The following is a 21,717-nucleotide window of genomic DNA, read 5'->3' as shown; positions in this document are numbered from 1 at the left end:
TCAGGGAGGACCCTCCGGCGACTCCGAGACCGTGAGTAACCAAAGTTGTCCCCCCTGGGCCCCCACAGCGACGCCTGCAGAGGGAATCCCGAGGCTCCCCCTGACCGCGACTGCCTGACTCTAAAATCCCGACGGCTGGAAAAGACCCTGCACCCGCAGCCCCCAGCACCTGAAGGAACGGAACTTCAGTGCAGGAGTGACCCCCAGGAGGCCCTCTCCCTTGCCCAGGTGGTGGTTACCCCGAGGAGCCCTCCCTTGCCTGCCTGCACCGCTGAAGAGACCCCTTGGTCTCCCATTGACTCCCATTGGAAACCCGACGCTTGTTTGCACACTGCACCGGCCGCCCCCGCGCTGCTGAGGGTGTACTTTTTGTGTGGACTTGTGTCCCCCCCGGTGCCCTACAAAACCCCCCTGGTCTGCCCTCCGAAGACGCGGGTACTTACCTGCTGGCAGACTGGAACCGGGGCACCCCCTTCTCTCCATTCAAGCCTATGCGTTTTGGGCACCACTTTGAACTCTGCACCTGACCGGCCCTGAGCTGCTGGTGTGGTAACTTTGGGGTTGCTCTGAACCTCCAACGGTGGGCTACCTTGGACCCAAAACTGAACCCTGTAGGTGGGTTACTTACCTGCAAAAACTAACAATACTTTACCTCCCCCAGGAACTGTGAAAATTGCACTGTGTCCACTTTTAAAACAGCTATTTGTGTTTTATGTGAAGAGTATATATGCTACTGTAATTATTCAAAGTTCTTAAAGTACTTACCTGCAATACCTTTCAAATGAGATATTACATGTAGAATTTGAACCTGTGGTTCTTAAAATAAACTAAGAAAATATATTTTTCTATAACAAAAACCTATTGGCCTGGAATTGTTTGAGTGTGTGTTCCTCATTTATTGCCTGTGTGTATGTACAACAAATGCTTAACACTACTCCTTTGATAAGCCTACTGCTCGACCACACTACCACAAAATAGAGCATTAGTATTATCTCTTTTTGCCACTATCTTACCTCTAAGGGGAACCCTTGGACTCTGTGCATGCTATTCCTTACTTTGAAATAGCACATACAGAGCCAACTTCCTACACCCACCACAGCTGTTGGAGGCAGGGTGGGAGATCCTGGAGGCATCAGTAACTACAAATGATGATTCATTACCTCAAGCACGGAAGAGCTCTTGGCCTGGGTGGGGTTTTATAAGGTTTTACAAGGCATTTCTACAACTTAACACCCCTTATTTTTATGCCCAATCCATTGAACGATTCAGCAGCAAAATACTGTAGATGCGGGAGGCCAAAGTCTCAGTTGCCCTGAAGCCAGGCAGAGTTTCATTCCTGTTTTCTTTATATCCGTTACTTGGAGCACTCGTCTGATTCCAGAACCAAGATCAACCTGGTTGGAAGTTTTATCTTAGACTTAGTCTCTGAAAAGGAAGTCAAAACTCATCAATGGGGCAAGCCAGCAGGCTGTGGCCGAATAGGGCTCCATTTCATTGGATAGCTGCGGAACAGGGTCTCTGTCAAGGAGTTGACTTTTGGTGGGAAATCTCTGAGTGGGAGAATTTTGAATTTCACAACCAAGGAAGGTCCTTTGCCTGCCTGATACTTTTTTGCATCTTCCCCAGGTAAAAAATTCTACCCTCTGACATAGTCACTTTTTTGGAGCTTGGACTCTTCCAGAAGGGCAAAGCTGTAGCCAAAGAGAGCTCCACAAAGCTGAGTACATTCTTCAGAAGTTCAGCTGCATCAGATTTGCAACTTTGGAAAAGCTCTGAGCAAGAGCAACCTGAATCTTTGGCCCAGCAGCAATGCACCTTCGTCAGATCAGCTTGGCATGTTGGTCTCAGTCCTCCGTAAGGCTTTGGAGTGAAAAAGTTACTAAGACCTAGTTTCTGGAAAAGTTAGGAGGGGTACACTTTGACTCTTGCCAATGGTTCAGGACTTTGGGGACAGTCTCAGTCCAACAGAGGCCAGCAGCAGGGTCTTGGGCAGGTAGGCAGGTGTAGAAAAGGCCTCTTGTAGCTTGTTGTGCCCCTATAGCTTGATCAGGAAGTCAGCCTTATAACCCTTGGAATCCACTTCTATGTCCTGGGTACAAGAAGGGAGAGGAGGTACAGTCTTTTAGGCTTTTCACTGGTCACAGACAGAAGGCCCAGTCCTCTTCTGTTATTTCACAGGTTCAGAACGTGTTCTGAGGAGGGTAATGGGGATGTCTGGCACTGGCCTGTGGGTGAAGGAAACTCCTGGCCGATCCCTAACCAATGGAGTAAAAGTTCTCAGGAGACATCCTAACCATTTTTGCAACATTTCCTGTGTGCCCTACTGCATACAATCCCACAATGCCACGCTCTACTCAAAACCAAGATGGCACAACCTTTCTTCCCCTGTGCAGAGCTCCCGAGCCCACACCAGAGGTGTGGCCAGGGAAATGAGTAGCTCTTCCTCTGCAGTCTCTCTAAACCAATTCTGGAGGCAGGTCTTCCCCCATTGGTGGGAATGGTGTCTATATTACTGGGGGAACATAGAAGGGCCGTTCCCTATGTTAGTTGACATTTGCCTGTTTCAGGATAGGTCTCTTTGAAGTTAATCAGGTTCCTGTGTAAAGTTGGGTGTCTAGACATAAAGAAATAATTGAAGAACAATGTTGACAGTATCCGTGGTAGCAGTCTATTGGGTTCCAAGGGCCAGGAGATATCAGATCGGGTTTAAAATCGCCACTCAAATAAAAACTGTAAATCAAATTGACAAAGTTAACATCTGTGAAAAAACAACCAATCAACCTACAAGTAAACAAGAAGAAATATTTATAACTAGGATTACAAACTCTGGAATTACTAACTTTGGAACCATAATCATATTTTTTTTGTTTTGGACAATTCATAAGATAGCCTGTAATGCGATTTCGAACTTTTAAATTTTACCACAAATCTTTTGATTCTGAAATTATTGATTGCTTCACTGACTAACGAAGTTTAAGACTTCATGTTGATTTTTTTTCTTCTGATTAGTGTACTGAAATAGTATGCAATAATAGAGCTAAAACGTTGTAAATATTATACGCCTGCCTGCCTGCCTCAAACTACCCGTTTCATGCATTTTGTATGGTTTAAAGCATGTATTGTTTTCTTGCTGCCAGCCATTTTCATTCAAGGGGCATTGCAGTAGCAAAAGACCCCTGCTGCAGTTTGGATTCTGTGTGGATTAACGTCTTGTATGTATTTCTCCTGTTGTGCTTTGCCTATTAACAAACATAATGTTATCATCACACACTTGCCTCCAGCCACCCTCTCTGTCTATTGTTTTGCACCTGAGAGTGAGGGAAAGTGGTCTGTTTAGAATCCTTTGATCTCCTGCTGCTGTCTGTCATTGCTGCAAACTGTAATATTGTTTTCACACCTCCCCTTTAAGACTTTGAGTGCCACCTTCCACGTTGTTTTCTCTTTATGCAAATATAATTTCATGGTTCGCTTCCCTGGAGTGAGGACTAGCCGAGACTGCAATTTTTTCCTTCAAGCTTCAGGCTGCAGGAGACCGAAACTTTTAAATGGTTTGCCTTTCTGTCTCATATCTTTCTACATGTGCTGAATATATATAGTTGGTTACAGGTGAATAGAAAAAAACATTACCAGCCACTTCCCAGATAAGATTTCTGCTTAACGTATTCTCATACACACAACTGATCATAATTGAGTCTAGAAGGGTGTCATTGCTCGACACTTTTCACTTTTTCACTTGACATCGGCAACAGTTCACGTAAATGAAAGACAGCTTCGCTTCAGTAAGCTCACCATGTGCTGTCAGCAGTTTCACTTCAGAAGCCAAGCAGGTTAAATGGCTGCCAGTTAAATGGGAAACTGCTTGCCTTTTTTAAAAAGCTTGTAGCACAGTTTTGAGTGTGCATATTAGAGAATATGTGTGATTATATGTGTGTGTCTCCTCTATGATGGAGCACATATGTGTAAGAGGTACCAAGACTAAGTCTTCACTTGTGTGTATGCGTCTTCACAACTGCCAGTTTGAGTATGCACACCTTTGAGAGCTTGTAGTGTGACAGTCTAAGTTCATGTCTGAGATCCAGTGTATGGCTAGGCAGTTTGGGTAAGTTGGTAGGTGTTGCTATATGTCAGGGAATATGTTGGACCTCTGTACCCAGACTAAACAGACAGAGGTGATCCTGTGTGTGCACAAATACGTTTGTATTCTAGTCTGTACGCATTTAATTTGCTTGTGAATGGTCCCGCAAGTATGCCCATACGAGTGTGTGCAAGTACATACCTACATACTTGTATCAGCATGCACTTATTTGTGTGCATGCATTTCTATTTCACGTGTATGCGCACAGTGCTAGTGTCTGTGCGCTCATGTTTGTATGTGTGCATCAGCAATTGGGTGTGTGTGCTAAACTTGTGTAATTTGCCAGATTATATTTCACATCTGCTTGAAAAAGTACACTTCAGTGCCAAGGCTGGTGGGCTAATATTTTACCAGTGTAATTTTTTTCTTACCATTCTTTATTTTGTATTTTTTGTGTCATTCTTGTGTGTTGTAAACTATGTTTTTCAGGTTACAGCAGATCATCAAGAGGGGCCCTTTTTTTTTTTTTTTTTTTTTGTTTTTTAAGGATTACAAGCCCTCACCCACCAATGGTGGCATGCTTCATCATCAGGTTTTGCTCCTCGTTGGGCTGGTGATGAAATGTGAGGACACTTTGCAGGATATCTTTTAGTATTGCCTACTGGTCAGGAGTGTCCTACCAGTAATCCCTTTGAGGAGTTATTCAAGAAGAGTTTTAGGAAATGTGTACATTGGCCTGGATATTGAAATAAACTAGAGGTCCACTCTGTCTAATTTATTCATGGGACCTCTGTTAACTGGATTAAAAACAATTAATGGGATCGTAGGAACGTTTATGATTCCTAAAACACTTAATTTGGTCAGCATGTTTCACGCCTAATTTGTCCTTAGAAGGATCAACAGTATTTCTTCAGGACCTCTAAGTCACCTAATCTACTATGGTAGGAAAAAATGTTTTATCTGTTGTCTTGATATACCACTCGTACTATATTATGTGTGACAAACCTGGACTTACACCTTTACTTTGGACTTACACCTTTACTTGACTTTTTATTTGCATTGATGACCTGTAGAGGAAAAAGTAAAACAGATATGCACACATGTATTCATATATACATACACACCACACAACCGTCATGATGCACACCCCATCTGGTCATGTCTCTTGCAGGATGCATACTAATAGCACAGAATTGGTTATTGGCTGCCTTTCAGAACAGTTGCCTCATGTAGGGAGTATGGCAGCTAAAAAACTTTTATATTGATTATAACAGTGTTCATTGAGATGCTCTGATATCTATTTGTCAACATATGATGCAGGGATGTGGAATTCCTATCGCCCGACACCTGGGACATATTGTTTAGGGTCAAGGGCAACAAGTTTTTATGTTTACTTTGTCCTTGGGACAAGTAGGCCAACCCTCTGCAGCACAAACCCTTTGGCTGCCTGTTTACAGAGAGTGGAACTCTCTGCAGTTGAGGTAATGTGTTTCCAAAAGATAATGCTGTTCGAACTTGTATTTATGGTTCATTATTTGAAATCCTTCATTATTAGGGTGAGTGCTGTAAATAAATGTTTTAAGGTCACACTTCACTACTGACGTTGCTTTCAGTACAAAAAAACAAAACGTGTATACACATGTTTGAAAAGTTTAGGCTATGAGGCTAAGTATAATGCTCCCAGAATGCTCTCTGATTAGATGCAAATGAAGTGTCATTTAGTAAAATGTGTTGGTGCATGCAAGTATTTCCCAAAAATATTTCTAATGGAAAATCAGTGTAACCATTTTCAACACGATTATGGGAAGCATGAAAATAAACAAACACTGACAAAGCCAACTGATCTGACATATTTTTATAAGTCTTTTAGTTTCATCAATGCGTCTCTTGTTTTGACATGGCTTTTGTAACACTTTATTGTTGTGGGAGCTATCAGGCCCTCTACACTGTAACAAACACTGGCAAAACAAAAAAAAAAAACGTTTTTGAACTCTAAAAGCACACGTTGCCACCAGTGGCATAACAAAGGCCCCGCAGCCGCCCTCCTGGGGGCCCCTTCAGCACAGCACCTGGCCTGAGTGAGTCTGGAGAGGGGGCTCCTCCATGTTCTTTGCAAAGGGGCACCCTCCAGTTTCGTTACGTCACTGATTGCCACTGTAGTTCCTGACACTGAACAAAACTACTTTGTGTGCCAATATGCTCCTTGTGGAAGAGCAGAATGCGATCGCTCACAGTAAAGCCAGCCGAAAGAGAGAGAAATAGAAGTTTAATAAAAACTAAATGTTTTGTTAACACCAGACCTAATTAGGGACCAAGACCCACATGTAGGTAGCTTTTTGCGACTTTCGCTGTTTGCGGTGTGCAAAAAGCACATTGCGATGCACAAACCCAGTTTTGCGACTCGGTAACCTGGTTACCGAATTGCAAAATGGGTTTGCGACTCGCATTTAGGAAGGGGTGTTCCCTTCCTAATTGTGACTCGCAGTGCAGTGTAGGATTGTTTTGTGACCGCGGGCGCAAACCAATCACAGTTTGCACCCATTTCAAATGGGTGCTAACACTTTCGCTAAAGGGAAGGGGTCCCCATGGGACCCCTTCCCCATTGTGAATGTCACTGTAAACATTTTTTCAAAGCAGGCAGTGGTCCTGCGGAACACTGCCTGCTCTGAAAAAATGAAACGAAAACGTTTCATTTTTCGTTTTTTGTAATGCATCTCGTTTTCCTTTAAGGAAAACGGACTGCATTACAAAAAAAAAAAAACTGCTTTATTAAAAAGCAGACACAGACATGGTGGTCTGCTGTCTCCAGCAGGCCACCATCCCTGTGAGGGCCGCCATTCGCAAGGGGGTCGCAAATTGTGACCCACCTCATGATTATTCATGAGGTGGGCATTTGCGAAGCCCTTGCAAATTACAGATGATGTCAGGGACACCATCCTACATTCAGATTTGTCCTCTGACTTGCAATTTGTTGGTCGCAAATCTGAACCTACTGTCATGTGGCCCCAAATTCTTAAAGAAAGTCACAAAAGTGCACCCATGGTATATGTCGTACCCCTATAAAATATTTGTGAACTGTATTTTAGCATGGGTAAATACGATGTGTAGATTTGCTCATGTGAAAATCTATTGAGCATTTGCAAGTTAATTTTCCCTCCAGCCACTTTCTTCCCAACCCTGGAAGAAGTTCTGATTCTGCCATTGTCAGGAGTAAATGTCCAATCTTTCTTCTTATGGGAAAATATTAGAGAGAAGCTGGTGAAAATCTTTAAAACATGCAGGTTAGTAGGTTTGCAGACTCAAAGGCATTCCAGCCCTGGAACTATTGCTTACTGCTTCCTCCAGCCCCAGTATGCAGATCTGCAGAAAGGTGGAAAAATAAGGAAATTGCTATAGTAGGGATTGAAACTGCAAGTATTCAAGCCCTACTAAGGTAGTAGCCCTGGCATAATCAGAGAGGCTATTATCAGAACTCTTACATAATGAGATTGCTGCCATTATTTGTCGCCACACTACATGGCACCAAAGGGACAAGTAGATCTTTTTACAGGACAAGTAGATTTGAGAAGCAACCTGTCCCCTGGTCAAGTAGATATTTTAATAAATTCCACACCCCTGTGATGCATGCTCCAATAAGTCGCGTCCCATGTATTTTGCACATTATTAGCACGAAAGTGCTTAGTGCCCCCGTCGAAAGCCTTTGTCTTGTGCAGAGTGAAAGAAAATCAAGAAATTTCACCAATGATTGTGAAGGTGACCCATTTCCATGCACTGTTATCTATCTGTTCAATCTCTGAGTCACTAATGTCTGAGGCAGTAATGATTAGTATTGAGAGCATTCTGTACATTAAGCGTATGTGTGATGTGGGTCTTCCATGCTTCAATGATTGTTCTATACTCTCGGTAACAGTAGCACATAAGGATTCTGACTTCTTCAGTAATTAGTTGTCATTCTATCTATACTTCAAAGTGTTAAAAACGGACCGTTTTACTATAAATTTAAACTACAAGGGCCCTTTATGAAAGGCGGGCTCCTAGACTACCCTCTTGTCACATGCAAAAAAGGAGCTCGCAAAAAAGAAAAAGCACTGGATCAAGAAGCAAATAAAAATTAAACACCAGTACTTGTACCTTGAATAAATAAAAATCAAATAAGAATTTTATCTTGTCATGTTGTGCATTTAAACTTGAAAGGTGTGGCTATCCCTCTTTTGATTACATCTACCAGCTAGAAAGCACCCTATGTTTTATATGTAATGGTGATTTTAAATTTTTTTTTTTTAAATTAAAATATTTATTTAAAGCGTATGACTGCTACGTTTGGTCAGCAGTGATTTCTTATTTTTTTGCGGCATACGGTTGCAGTTAAAATTTAAAAAGAAATAATCACACCAAGCCATCCATGTCTGACCTGTTTGCTTTGCCAGTGCCTGTTTCCATTCTGTTAAGTCCAAATTTTCAAGCAGATGCTTCAAGCACTAAACGGATCTTGGTTTTCCTAGCAATGTATAAACCTTACTAGAGCTATCCTTTGCAGTGAATGTCTGATTCACATCCCCACCCAATGCATAAAGGCGAAATGGATTATTGATTTTCTAAGTACCTTTTATCCACTTGCTATTAACCAATTGCCGGGTATTTTTAGTGCTCACCAGCATAGAGTAAATTTTGCCAAGACAGACCTGTCAGCAGATTTATCCACAAAACAGGATTACTTTCTGAAGTTGGAATGCCATAATGGATAGACTGCCATGAATAAACTGTTTTACCTCTTCGTTTAGCACAGTGGTTTGAAGCACTGCTTGCTGTTCAGTTCTAAAGGGTATCTTATCATGAGGATCCCATGATTGAGAAGTATGTTTCTCACTTTTAATTGTAGTTCCCATTTATGGTGTGCCTCTCTTTGATAACCTATTCACCCAACTCTCCTTTCAAGGAGATCTGAGGACATGATTTAGAGCTAGGCGGTCGCACCGCTAAGCCAAGCCGGCCGCGTACCCGAGAAGACCGTCAAGTCGACGGTCTTCTTCCCGCTGTATTTAGATTTTACAGCTCTGCACGCGTATTGATTGGCGACGGGTTGCTGATGGAGGGAGACTGCTGCGGGACCCAGCAGACTTCGTGCAATGGCAGGGGCTCTGTGAGAGCAGTAAGTGACACACACACTTTACCTTAGCCATATATGTACCCCTGCTCTACACAATACACTACATTCACACAACACACATTGACATACATACACCATTGACACTGCACACACAACACAACAACACATTCAGCTACACAAACACACTCACACATATGCACAACTACACACATCATGATTACCTTTGCCACACTCACCTGAATGTGTCACACGGCAACACAACACACACAACAATATTGGTCTCACATGCAAGAGACACACATACAGACACAACCACTTCACCCGCTCCAGCTCCCTCAACTTCAACCAGTTAATTGCATTACATACACAGATATACATTCTGACTCACATTAAACTCGCAGCACAACATGACATGTACAGGTCCCATGGCAATTTGCACACATGGACACAGTTCACAGATGTGAATGTACTGTCATTGTCGTGCTAGCATTAATTTGCCAATGAATTCTGCCACCTTAATGATATTTGTGTATGTGTGTCATATGTGTTGTGTACCTGTGTGTTTCCATCCGTGTCTGACCTGCTTGTGCCCCTGACATATGCATGTCACAGTGATTTATAAAAATGACTGTGACATGTATATGCTTGCAGTTGTCAAGACCTCCTGTGCAGAGTCCACACAATGTACCCTGGAAATGCGACACCCCTACCCTTGAGTCCGGTGATAGGTGTAGGGGGTGTTTTCTCTGTGGATTAGTGACAGCAGGTGTTGTCCAGTCGAAGACAGTAGTGGAATAGGAAAAAAGGTTAGTTGTCACCCCTTTTCACCATCAATCCGCCAACTCTGACATGGAGGTCAGCCCGTTGCTTTTTTCTTGGTGGTAAGGCACATACAAATCTTCACGGTGGGAAGGGTATCTGGCGTCCCGCCGGCATCCCCTTTTCCCTTTCCCACCGTCGACGCAGGCGGAATTACTTGGCAGAGATGGCAGTTCGAATGCGGGCTTTTATCTATTGAACTGTAAACATCTAAATATGGCGGGCGGATCATCACGGTGGCGGACTGGTTTCCAATTGAAAAGTCAGGCCCTTAGTTTGGTGAAGTTCAAAATAGAACCAGTGGGTTATGTGACGGTGGCGGACTGGTTTCCAATTGAAAAGTCGGGCCCTTAGTTTGGTGAAGTTCAAAATAGAACCAGTGGGTTATGTGAAGTGATGCTTTGTGAATACTAAAGGCTACGAGAATGATGACACATTTTGCTAAGTGTTTAGTGCTCTTTAAAACTGTAAGTGTTGCAGCATACCATTGGACCCAGGCAGTTTTTCCAATCATTGTCAGATAAACGGAGCTGAGAACTACAATTACAGGGAAGACACCCTTACTTACAGCACAGCTCAATGTTTTCTTCCAGCTGGTTCCCTTGCATTCTATAGAGAAGAATCTACAAAATACTGTTTGTTTGCATTTGATGGAAATATATGTTTTCATTTCAGATGTTACAGGTTTTACTACATTTAAGAATAAAGGAAGTAGAAGTGAAAAAAGATACAGAGGACCTCACTTCTAAAAAAAAGTTCATGACTTTCAAAGAAAAAAGGAAAAGTCTCTCCAGAATGCAGAGAAAGGTATGAGTTTGGTGTTATTTTTTTGTTTGTTAACTTTAAAGTAGTCCCGTTTTACAGAAAAATAATCAAGTGTATTATCCCCCAATGTTTCTGTCCTTGTTAGAAATTCTAACATTACTTGTCTGTCCCAGTTTGTTTTTATATAACCAAACCTTAATATGAGGAAAGAGGTACCAGTGAGAACAAAACAGAGATGTGAGTGTAACCAAGAGCAGAAAAGTAGCAGGAACAGATTACATAAGTGATTCTTTTATAAGCACTTATGTCATAGTTTATTTGCCAATGCAATTAGAATTTAGAAGCACCACTATTGTAATAAATTGGCAATTTCATCACTGTTCTCCACCCCAAAAAACAGTTTTGAGAAAGAGAGTTTAGGAACATTTTATTTTTAAAGCTTGCTTGACATAACAATTTGACATTTTTGAAAATTGTTTTGTCATCTTTTGAGTGCACTTTTCTGATGCATGATTCCACTCCCATCTCTTCCATTGGTTTCTGAAGGCTACTTTTAACTGCAGATTCCTCACCTCTAAAATAAATCCATGTGCCAGACTGGATCCAGAGCATTCTTTCATCAGTATTTTCCTCTGCGTATAAGTGTCATTGTATGTATTTACAGTGACTCCATACTGCCTCGGAAGTAATGGAAAAGAGCCACATCAGTTCCTTTCTTTCCATGCCCTTCTATGCAGATCTGTAGCTGCACTTCCAAATCAAAAAACTTTCACTGTGTCCTAAGGAACGATGTCCCACTGAAAATGGCAGAATTCAAGCTGTGCCAAGACTGCAGGAAACAGATGTTGGTCACGGATTCGTATGAGGTCTGCTTATAGTGATTGGGCCCTGGGAAGCTAAACTCAATGTTGCTGAACATAAGAAGAGGTTGAGCTCTATTGATACTAACATCCATCTTTGCAGTGGGAAAAAAGCCAAAGGACAGCATGATTACTGTTCCAGAAGTTGCAGGCTCAGTCGTGGTCCCAGTCACGTGGCTACTTCAGCGAAAAGTCCACTTCTCACTTGAAGTCTTCCTTTAAGTCAAACTGTGGCCATAATTGAGTGAAAGTCATGCAGGACTCAACCCCATCCTGCCACTTGTTGTCTAGGGAGATAGCACAAGAATGTCAAGATAAAGGTTGCACTATCCTGATGTATCAGAATCGATCGTGCAATTGGCCCCAGCATGCCCCAAGTTTGTCCTTAAATCTTTGACCTCACAGCAAATAGCACTTTCAAAGAGTCAGTGCTGCAGATTATTTGTGCAACTCTGTCTCCCTCTGGCTTGTCTTCAGGCACCTTCGATCTCCATGAATCTGCAGTCAGGCTTCTAACAGTAGGTCTATCCTTGATGGCCCCGCCCCCACACACAACTACTGGACCCATACTAGCTTTGGTACTCTCTTCTACCCTAGTGCCAACATCCAAGCCAGTTCTTTCCATACTTAGGCCGTCACAGAATCTGGTGCCACTGATTGATAATCCAGTACCAGTGCTGATCTCTGACCCCCAAATTGACTTTGGCTTGCTTCACAACTATGAAATCAGTAAAGAGCAACCATTGGTTATATCACTGGATTCAACAAAGCCCTCTACCTCAACGACAATACCAACAGAGGATGTAGGCTCTTTTTGTCTCTTAGGACACTAATGATGATGAATTCAAAAGATTGCTGCTCCCTATTATGTTAAGGATGCATTGTATTTGGACCCACTAAATGGCACTGGGTTAGACACATCTCCTGAAACAGCTAGACTCTTCATCTGGGCCAAAAACAGATGAAAGTGCTTAATTTGCAGTAGTGAGCACCTGAAAAACTAGAATTGCAGTTGTGCATTACTTAGACAAAAACATATGAATTGATTGACTGAGATTCTTCAACTTTGTCCAGCTTCATTTAGATCGATGCCCCTATGGCTGCGTGGTGCAAGCCATGTTCATGCCTGCCCGTCGGTCTATCTGTGGCTAATCAACATAGACTAGCTCCCAGTTATTGCACTTCTTAATCCTTAGGATAGGAAATGAAATACACTTGATGCTTTTGCAATTTAGAACTTAGATCTATCAATACAGTGTGTCAAATGGGGAGGTACATGCATACCTTATGTGATATGGTCATTGACATCTTGCCGGCATTCTCTCAGGGCCTCATTAGCCCAGACAGTACATGATGGACAAGATGCAGCTAAATAAATACTCCAGGCTGGCCTGGACACTACAGACTGCAGTGGCAGAGCTGTTGGCCCCAGCATTGTGCTCAGAAGGCATGCCTAGATGAAATCAACTGGCTTTTCTGGAGATATGCAGGGTCCCTAATGTATATGCCCTTCGATTGCTCTAAGGTCTTTGGATAAAAGACTTATTCGACACTGGAACAATTCAAAGACAGTGGCACCACAACAGATCTCTGGAGTTATTGACCCCAGATAAAAAACCAATACAGAAAATTCAAGGGCTAATCTAGGGCCTAGTGGACAAACAACACCACTGCACCCACCCTGTCCTGCAGCAGCCGTCCCATTCCTTTCTAGGCTGCGGACATGGCAATGCGAGGTTTAGCTTAATAGCCACTTAAGAGCATATCTAAGGCCCGACGACGACTTTACCGTTGTCATCTCTTCCATCATCGACGACATCAACAATGGTCTTCGCATCGACGCAGACTGCCTCGCTGATGACGACCTCCACACCGTTGATTAGAGCCATTGCTTCAACTATGACAGTTAGGTCGACGAGAACTGTACCTACACTATCGATCACTGCATCAGCGTCAGTCACTCCATCAGCAATACCATCTGACACAATAAAAAAATAAAAAAATCACAGTCTTCAAAATCAAAACATAAGAGGTAATCAACACTGGTGTTATCTACACCGTTGACTACCTTGTCAGTGGTGACAATCTGTCATCTCTTCACCTCATACATCTTTCATTCACAACATTCTCTGATGGTTCACCACCAATGCCCAGTCACTTACTGGCTATCCAAGACTCTGATGAAGACCAGGGAATGTTTGGTGCACTTCACAGTCCCTCTAAATTGCACATAAAGTATCAGGACGATGATGATGAATAGGAATGTTAGGAGTCTGTTTGCCAAACCCAATACTATGTTAAGTAGTACCATACTTATGTGCCTCCACCACCTCCAGACATGGATCAGGTCCCGGCTACCCTCGTGCAAGATTTACAGAGCATGCTTAAGGATGATTATACTCTTTTCCAACACCAGTTGAGGGGCATCAGTCACCTATGGTAATAGTCACATTTGCACCTAAATCTCTAGAGAATCTGCCTCTACCTCCTACTCAGAGGATGACTCCGCAATCTTGAATTGCCATGCCCCCTCTGGATGATCTTTCCACTACTGACTAGCATGATGATCATGATCCTGATAGAGACAGAGAAGAGGGTGGAATAATGGACAATCGTACCATAACCAACAAATTGAATGACTACCTTATTCCTCCACCTTCCCCTCCAGTGCCACAAACATTAGATTCTCCATCGGGAGATCTTGGCAGTTTTCATACATTAATGGAGAGAGCTTCCAAACGTTTTCAACTCCCAATTACCTTTAAACAGCAAAGTAATGGTGGTGGTGGCAGCACATCTGCGCAGGTTAGGGATTTCAAACTTCCCCTACCTAGACAACTGGCTGTTGAAGGCTCCCAGGCCCCAGGCTCTCGTCACCCACCTTCTGACTACGGCGGATCTCCTGGATTTGCTGGGTTTCACTATAAACGTGCCAAAGTCACACCTGACTCCCTCTCAGAAGCTTTCATCGGAGCTGTTCTGGACACAGTGCAGTTTCGGGCCTATCCTCCCGAGTAGCGAGTCCAGGATATTCAGGTTATGTTACTAATGTTTTGGCCTCTATCCAGGATTTTGGTGAGACAGACTCTTAGGCTGTTGGGACTCATGGCTTCCTGCATCCTTTTAGTCAAACATGCCAGTTGGCAAATGAGGGTTCTGCAGTGGGATCTGAAGTTCCAATGGAAACAGCAACAGGGAAATCTTACCGACATTGTTCAGATCTCGGAGGGAACTGCAAAGGATCTGCAGTGGTGGTTGGTGAACTGCGATTAGGTCAAGGGCAGACTCCTCTCCTTTCCCCAACCAGATCTTACAGTAGTGACGGATGGGTCACTTCTGGGATGGGACGGTCCATCTGTGAGAGGTGGAAATCAGGGGGCTCTGGTCTCCGGCGAAATCCGTGCTCCATATCAACTTATTGGAGCTCCGGGCAATCCGGCTATCATTAAAGGCATTTCTTCCTGTTGTGAAAGGGAAGATAGTGCAGGTGTTCACATAAAACACTAGCGGGATGTGGTACTGCAACAAGCAGGGAGGTGAGGGGTCATGGACCCTTTGTCAAGAGGCTCTACGCCTCTGGATGTGGCTGGAACACCAGCGGATAACCCTGGTGGTACAACACCTGGCAGGTTATCTGAACGCCAGAGCGGCCGAACTCAGCCAGTGATGCTTAGCAGATCACGAATGGTGTCTCCATTCAAAGGTGGCGCAAGGACTCTTTCAGCAGCGGGGAGAGCCTTGGTTAGATGTTCGTCTCTGAAGAGAACGCGCAATGTCAGCAGTATTGCACATTGGAGTTTCCAAGCCGGCTATCGATAGGCACCGCTTTTCATCACGAGTGGAGCTCAGGCCTCCTGTACGCCTTTCCACCCATACCACTTCTGCCCAGAGTTCTCAAGAAAATCAGGAACGACTGGGTCAAAGTAATCCTAGTGGCTCCGGATTGGGCACGAAGAGTCTGGTATCCAGAGCTTCTCAAAATGAGCATCAGTCCTCTAATCAGGTTCCCTCTTTGGGAGGATCTTCTGTCGCAGCAGCGAGGGAAGGTTCTCCACCCGAACCTGTCAACTCTGGAACTTCATTGGTGAAGATTGAGCGTCGGCAGTTGATGGTTTATGACCTCCCTCCTGAAGTCTGTAATGTCATTCTGGCAGCCAGGCAGCCCTCTACTAAGACGGTTTACGCCTGCCGTTGGAAACGTATAGTATTGTATTGTACAGAGAGGTCTATTGATCCTCTTTCTTCTTCTCTTTCTAATATCCTCCTTTTCATTCTGACACTCGCCCAACAGGGTTCCTCCTTAGGGACTCTTAAGGGCTATCTTTCTGCCTTAATAGCTTTTCTTCGATTGCCTGTTGAAGAGTATTTGTTTAAGTCTCCTATTGTACAGAGAAAAGGGCTTTTACATATGTTTCCACCTACGCCTTTTGTATGCCCCAGTAGGACCTTAATCTAGTGCTCACTTTTCTTATGTGTGCTCCTTTTGAGCCTTTACATAATTGTCCTCTCCGGCTGCTCACTATCAAAACAGCCTACTTAATGGCGAACACATCTGCCAGGAGAGTAAGTTAGATATAGGCTTTATCATCAAAACCGTCGTATCTCATGAAATATCCTGATAAGGTAGTCCTCAGAACTCGTGCCTCTTTACTCCCCAAGGTAGTGACCCCTTTCCATCTGGGTCAGAACATCACCCTGCCCACCTTCTTTGCTCCTCTGCATCCCTCTAAAGAAGAGGAGCGTCTCCACCGTCTGGACCCAAAAAGAGTGTTGTTGTTCTACCTTGACCGCACAAAAGAGTTTTGGGTGGATAACCAACTCTTTGTGGGTACTTTGGAGCAAAGAAGGGGCGGGCAGTCCAGCAACGAACCATTTTGCTCTTAGTCATTCACTGTATTAAAATCTGCTGCGCATTGGCTAAGAATCAGCCTCCTGAGGGCTTGAGAGCTCACTCTACAAGGGGGCAAGCTACTACCACGGCGTGAGCTCGAGGCGTGCTGGTCTAAACATCAGCCAGGCAGCAACATGGGCTTCCTTGTACACATTCGCAAGACACTACTGCCTGGATAGCCAGGTGAGAAGAAAGGGGCATTTTATTTGCTCGGTCCTACAGGACTTCCTTGTGTAAAGAATGTGTTCGCTGCCCATCGCCAGAAGGGTATGGCTTGGGTATCTATTCTAAGGCAAGGAATCTGCAGCTAGAAGTCTCTATCAGATGAACATGTTACTTACCTTCGGAAACAAATGATCTGGTAGAGACTATATCTAGCTGCAGATTCCTTACCGACCCACCCAGGCCTCTCCGCTCTGCAGATACATACTGTTTCTTTTCAGATGTTTACCCTTTCTCCAGGGCATGTCATTTTGCTCTGACAATCAGAAAAAAGTTGGTTTTTACATCGCTCCGCGCTTCTGGTGTGGGAAGTTATTGAAAAGAACTGACGTGCCCGCGCCGAGGTAGTGCCTATATAGGAGGCCGTGACGTCACAGACGGCTCCAACGATGCTGATGACACCACGAGGAGCCGGACGACGCACGCGCATCCGAACGACACCACCCGACAGTGCGCGCAGGGTACTGCTCAGCAGAAAAATTCCATATTCGAAGCTGACGCCAGGGAATTCTAAGGTAAGGAATCTGCAGCTAGATAGTCTCTGCCAGATAATTAGTTACCGAAGGTAAGTAACTTGTTCTTCAGGCAAATTCTGCGGATTAACATCCATGTCTCAGACCCCAGCTCCCCCATCACCCCCACCCCTTCCCTCCTGAGCACGTAATCTCCAACGGAATAATCAAGGTGAGAAAGGAAACTTAATAAGTTCATCTGAGCTAACAAACTGCCAGAAGGAAAGTTGAATGGGCAACGCAGGTCTTGCTGTCTAATGGAACCTAAGTGCGTTAAAGTAAAATAGCACCAGCATGCTTGAAAGCCCCTTTGAGCAATATTTGATTGGTCTTAAAATACTTTGGCTTAATTGCACTTTTGCCATCCACGTCATTTTACCAAAATTATAGGACAGTAAAGGTCCGTTCCATCCGCTTCATGAAACCATTGAATGATTTGATCTCGCATATTCTCGGTCCCTGATGACACAAGGTAGCAATCATGTAATTGTTATTCTAAAATTGAGGCAACTTGTTGCTAAAACTACAAATACAAATGAATTTCAAATACTACAGAAGCAATTTTAAGGCATAATATTAATTTGTGTGAGGGTTTTCGATTTGGAGGCTCAAAGCAGATAGTCCTTGATTGGTACAGAAGCAAAGAGTCGATAGAGGGAGTCTGGAGGGGTGGCGGAAGTCGACATCGCAGAAGACAGTAAGGGTGCGTGTACGTCATCGGATGTGGATGGATCAGGTGTCTCAAGTTTCAAATTAGCCTCTGGATTCCATTCCAGCATCAACTGTGGGTTTTGTTTGCGGCACCCTCGTGCCCTCCCAACAAGTGTTACAGGCCTCCCTTCTGGCAGGTCAAGCTCTGTTACATGCGCCCAGGCACACCCCAGCATGTCTCCCTCAGTTACCTCACTCACAGGCCTTGATCTTGTTTCATTTACAGCTGTCCCTGGCACTTCCATAAGCACTCACAAAATGACATATGCTGTTTGCTTTGTGGTGCTGACACTAAAAAAACAGGTCATCTTTATTTGCATCACTACAGTACGCCGTAAATGTAAGTTCACTTTATTTATACATTTAAAGCAGTTTTATATAGCTTGAACTCAACCCGAAGGTTTTGGAGTGCTTTACAGGAGTACTAGTTACATAACACAGGCACCTTCATTTTTTGTAGGCACGGGGGAGTTAAGTAATTTGCCCAGAAGTGAGTGAGGTTTAAAACACACTGTAGGAAGTTGGCTCTGTATGCACTATTTCAAAGTAAGGGTTCCCCTTAGAGGTAAGATAGTGGCAAAAAGAGATAATACTAATGCTCTATTTTGTGGTAGTGTGGTCGAGCAGTAGGCTTATCAGAGGAGTACTGTTAAGCATTTGTTGTACACACACAGGCAATAAATGAGGAACACACACAGAGACAATTCCAGGCCAATAGGTTTTTGTATAGAAAAATATATGTTCGATGGCATCTGTCGCTGTAGATACGCATGTTCTGCAATAGCTCGCCATCTGGTGTTGGGCCGGAGTGTTACAAGTTGTTTTTCTTCGAAGAAGTCTTTCGAGTCACGGGACCGAGTGACTCCTCCTTTTGTCTCCATTGCGCATGGGCGTCGACTCCATCCTCGATTGTTTTTTTTCCGCCATCGGGTTCGGACGTGTTCCTGTCGCTCCGAGTTTCGGAACAGAAAAAATAGTTAATTTCGGAAGATTTTCGTCGGTATTGTCGCGTTCGGGATCGGCATACTTACATTCAACACCGCATCGAAGATCGAAGAGCTCCGGTGCCCTTCGGGGTAATTTTTCGATCCTCCGTCGGGGCCTGGTCGGCCCGACCGCGTGCTGAAGAACGCCGATGGAACGGACCCCGTTCCGTTTCTGCCCCAAATGCCACAATAAATACCCCTACACAGACCAACACTTGGTCTGCAACCTGTGCCTGTCACCTGAGCACAGCGAAGACACCTGCGAGGCCTGTCGTGCGTTCCGGTCCCGAAAAACACTCCGAGACCGTCGAGCCAGAAGACTTCAAATGGCGTCCGCACCGACAGCCCGACGGGAGTTCGAGGAACAGGAAGAGGAAGGTACCTTCTCGATCCAAGACTCAGACTCCGAAGGATTCGACGATACACAAACCGTGAGTAAGACGTCGAAAACCACACAAAGAAACATTTACAAGGCCCAGGGGACGCCACTGCCACCAGGCCATGGCTCAACCCATAAAATCGGTGACCGACCGTCGGCACCGAAAAAGGCCCAAACAGTGCCGAGATCGTCCGACTCCGGTCGAGACACCGGCACGCAGCCTTCTCGGGACCGAGAAAGTGCTGGAGACAAGCCTCGACACCGAGATGCCGGTGTGGACACGGCTCGACGCCGAGACAGCGGCACCGAAACAGATCGACGCCGAGAGGTTTCGGCCCCGAAAAGGAAAAAAGTCACCTCGGAGCCGAAAAAACACGCAGACACAGTTTCGACGCCGAAACAAACTGCAAGCGACCCAGCTTCAGGCTCTTATACAGAAGAGCACTCGCTAACCTCCCAAATGCAGAAGCATAGGTTTGAGGAAGAGCTACAAGCAACTGATGCGGACCATACGCAAAAGCGTATCTTCATTCAGCAGGGGACAGGAAAAATAAGCACCCTTCCCCCCATTAGGAGAAAGAGAAGGTTGGAGTTCCAGACGGAACAAGCACCACAACCAAAAGTGGTGAAAAGAGTTACACCACCACCCTCTCCTCCGCCCGTGATTAACGTTTCACCAGCACAAACGCCATCACACTCCCCAGCTCACACCACCATGAGCCAGGGTGACCAAGACCAGGACGCATGGGACCTATACGACGCCCCAGTGTCAGATAACAGCCCAGAGGCATACCCTACAAAACCATCTCCACCAGAAGACAGCACCGCGTACTCTCAGGTGGTGGCTAGAGCAGCACAATTTCACAACGTAAGCCTCCACTCAGAACAGGTCGAGGATGATTTCCTGTTCAACACACTCTCCTCCACCCACAGCTCCTACCAAAGCCTGCCTATGCTCCCTGGTATGCTCCGGCACGCAAAAGACATATTTAAGGACCCGGTCAAAAGTAGGGCAATCACACCAAGGGTGGAAAAAAAGTATAAGCCGCCTCCTACAGACCCGGCTTTCATCTCAACACAGCTGCCACCAGACTCTGTTGTTGTAGGAGCAGCTAGGAAAAGGGCCAACTCTCACACATCTGGAGATGCACCACCCCCAGATAAAGAAAGCCGCAAGTTTGATGCAGCTGGTAAAAGAGTCGCAGCACAAGCTGCAAACCAGTGGCGCATCGCGAACTCCCAAGCACTACTTGCGCGCTATGACAGAGCCCACTGGGACGAGATGCAACATCTCATTGAACATCTGCCCAAAGACTTCCAAAATAGAGCAAAACAAGTGGTTGAGGAGGGACAGGCCATCTCCAACAACCAGATCCGCTCCTCCATGGACGCTGCAGATACAGCTGCACGGACAATTAATACATCTGTAACTATCAGAAGGCATGCATGGCTCCGAACGTCTGGATTTAAACCAGAGATTCAACAAGCAGTTCTCAATATGCCTTTTAATGAAAAAGAACTGTTCGGTCCAGAAGTGGACACAGCGATTGAGAAACTCAAAAAAGATACGGACACTGCCAAAGCCATGGGCGCACTCTACTCCCCGCAGAGCAGAGGGAATTACAGCTCATTCCGTAAAACGCCCTTTCGAGGGGGGTTTCGGGGTCAAAGCACACAAGCCAGCACCTCACAAGCCACACCGTCCAGTTACCAAGGACAGTATAGAGGAGGTTTTCGGGGACAATATAGAGGAGGGCAATTCCCTAGAAATAGAGGAAGATTCCAAAGCCCCAAAACCCCTACTACTAAACAGTGACTCACATGTCACTCACCCCCTCCACACAACACCAGTGGGGGGACGAATAGGTCATTATTACAGAGCATGGGAGAAAATCACTACAGACACTTGGGTTCTAGCAATTATCCAACATGGTTACTGCATAGAATTTCTACAGTTCCCTCCAAACATACCACCAAAAGCACAAAATTTAACAACACACCATTCCAATCTCCTAGAGATAGAAGTGCAGGCACTATTGCAAAAGAATGCAATCGAATTAGTGCCAAACACACAAATAAACACAGGAGTTTACTCACTGTACTTTCTGATACCAAAGAAGGACAAAACACTGAGACCAATCCTAGACCTCAGAGTAGTCAACACTTTCATCAAATCAGACCACTTCCACATGGTCACACTACAAGAAGTATTGCCATTGCTAAAGCTGCACGACTACATGGCAACTTTAGACCTCAAGGATGCTTATTTCCATATACCAATTCACCCATCGCACAGGAAATACCTAAGGTTTGTATTCAAAGGAATACATTACCAATTCAAGGTACTGCCTTTCGGATTAACAACCGCACCAAGAGTCTTTACCAAATGT

The 21,717-nt window shown here is 44.7% G+C and overlaps 1 protein-coding gene across 1 annotated transcript in view; it reads left to right on the top strand.

Annotated features, from left to right (window-relative positions):
• NOC3L (NOC3 like DNA replication regulator) overlaps positions 1 to 21,717 on the top strand; it is a 433,719-nt gene that overhangs the window by 170,344 nt on the left and 241,658 nt on the right. Inside the window, exon 11 of the mRNA XM_069239851.1 lies at positions 10,677 to 10,808. Within this exon, the coding sequence (XP_069095952.1) occupies positions 10,677 to 10,808 (132 nt within the window). The remainder of the gene's footprint in view (positions 1 to 10,676; positions 10,809 to 21,717) is intronic.

This window comes from Pleurodeles waltl, chromosome 6, assembly GCF_031143425.1.
Source record: "Pleurodeles waltl isolate 20211129_DDA chromosome 6, aPleWal1.hap1.20221129, whole genome shotgun sequence".
Lineage (NCBI taxonomy): Eukaryota > Metazoa > Chordata > Amphibia > Caudata > Salamandridae > Pleurodeles > Pleurodeles waltl.
Note: the sequence above shows the minus strand (reverse complement) of the source record. Positions and strands in the feature narration are given on the sequence as shown.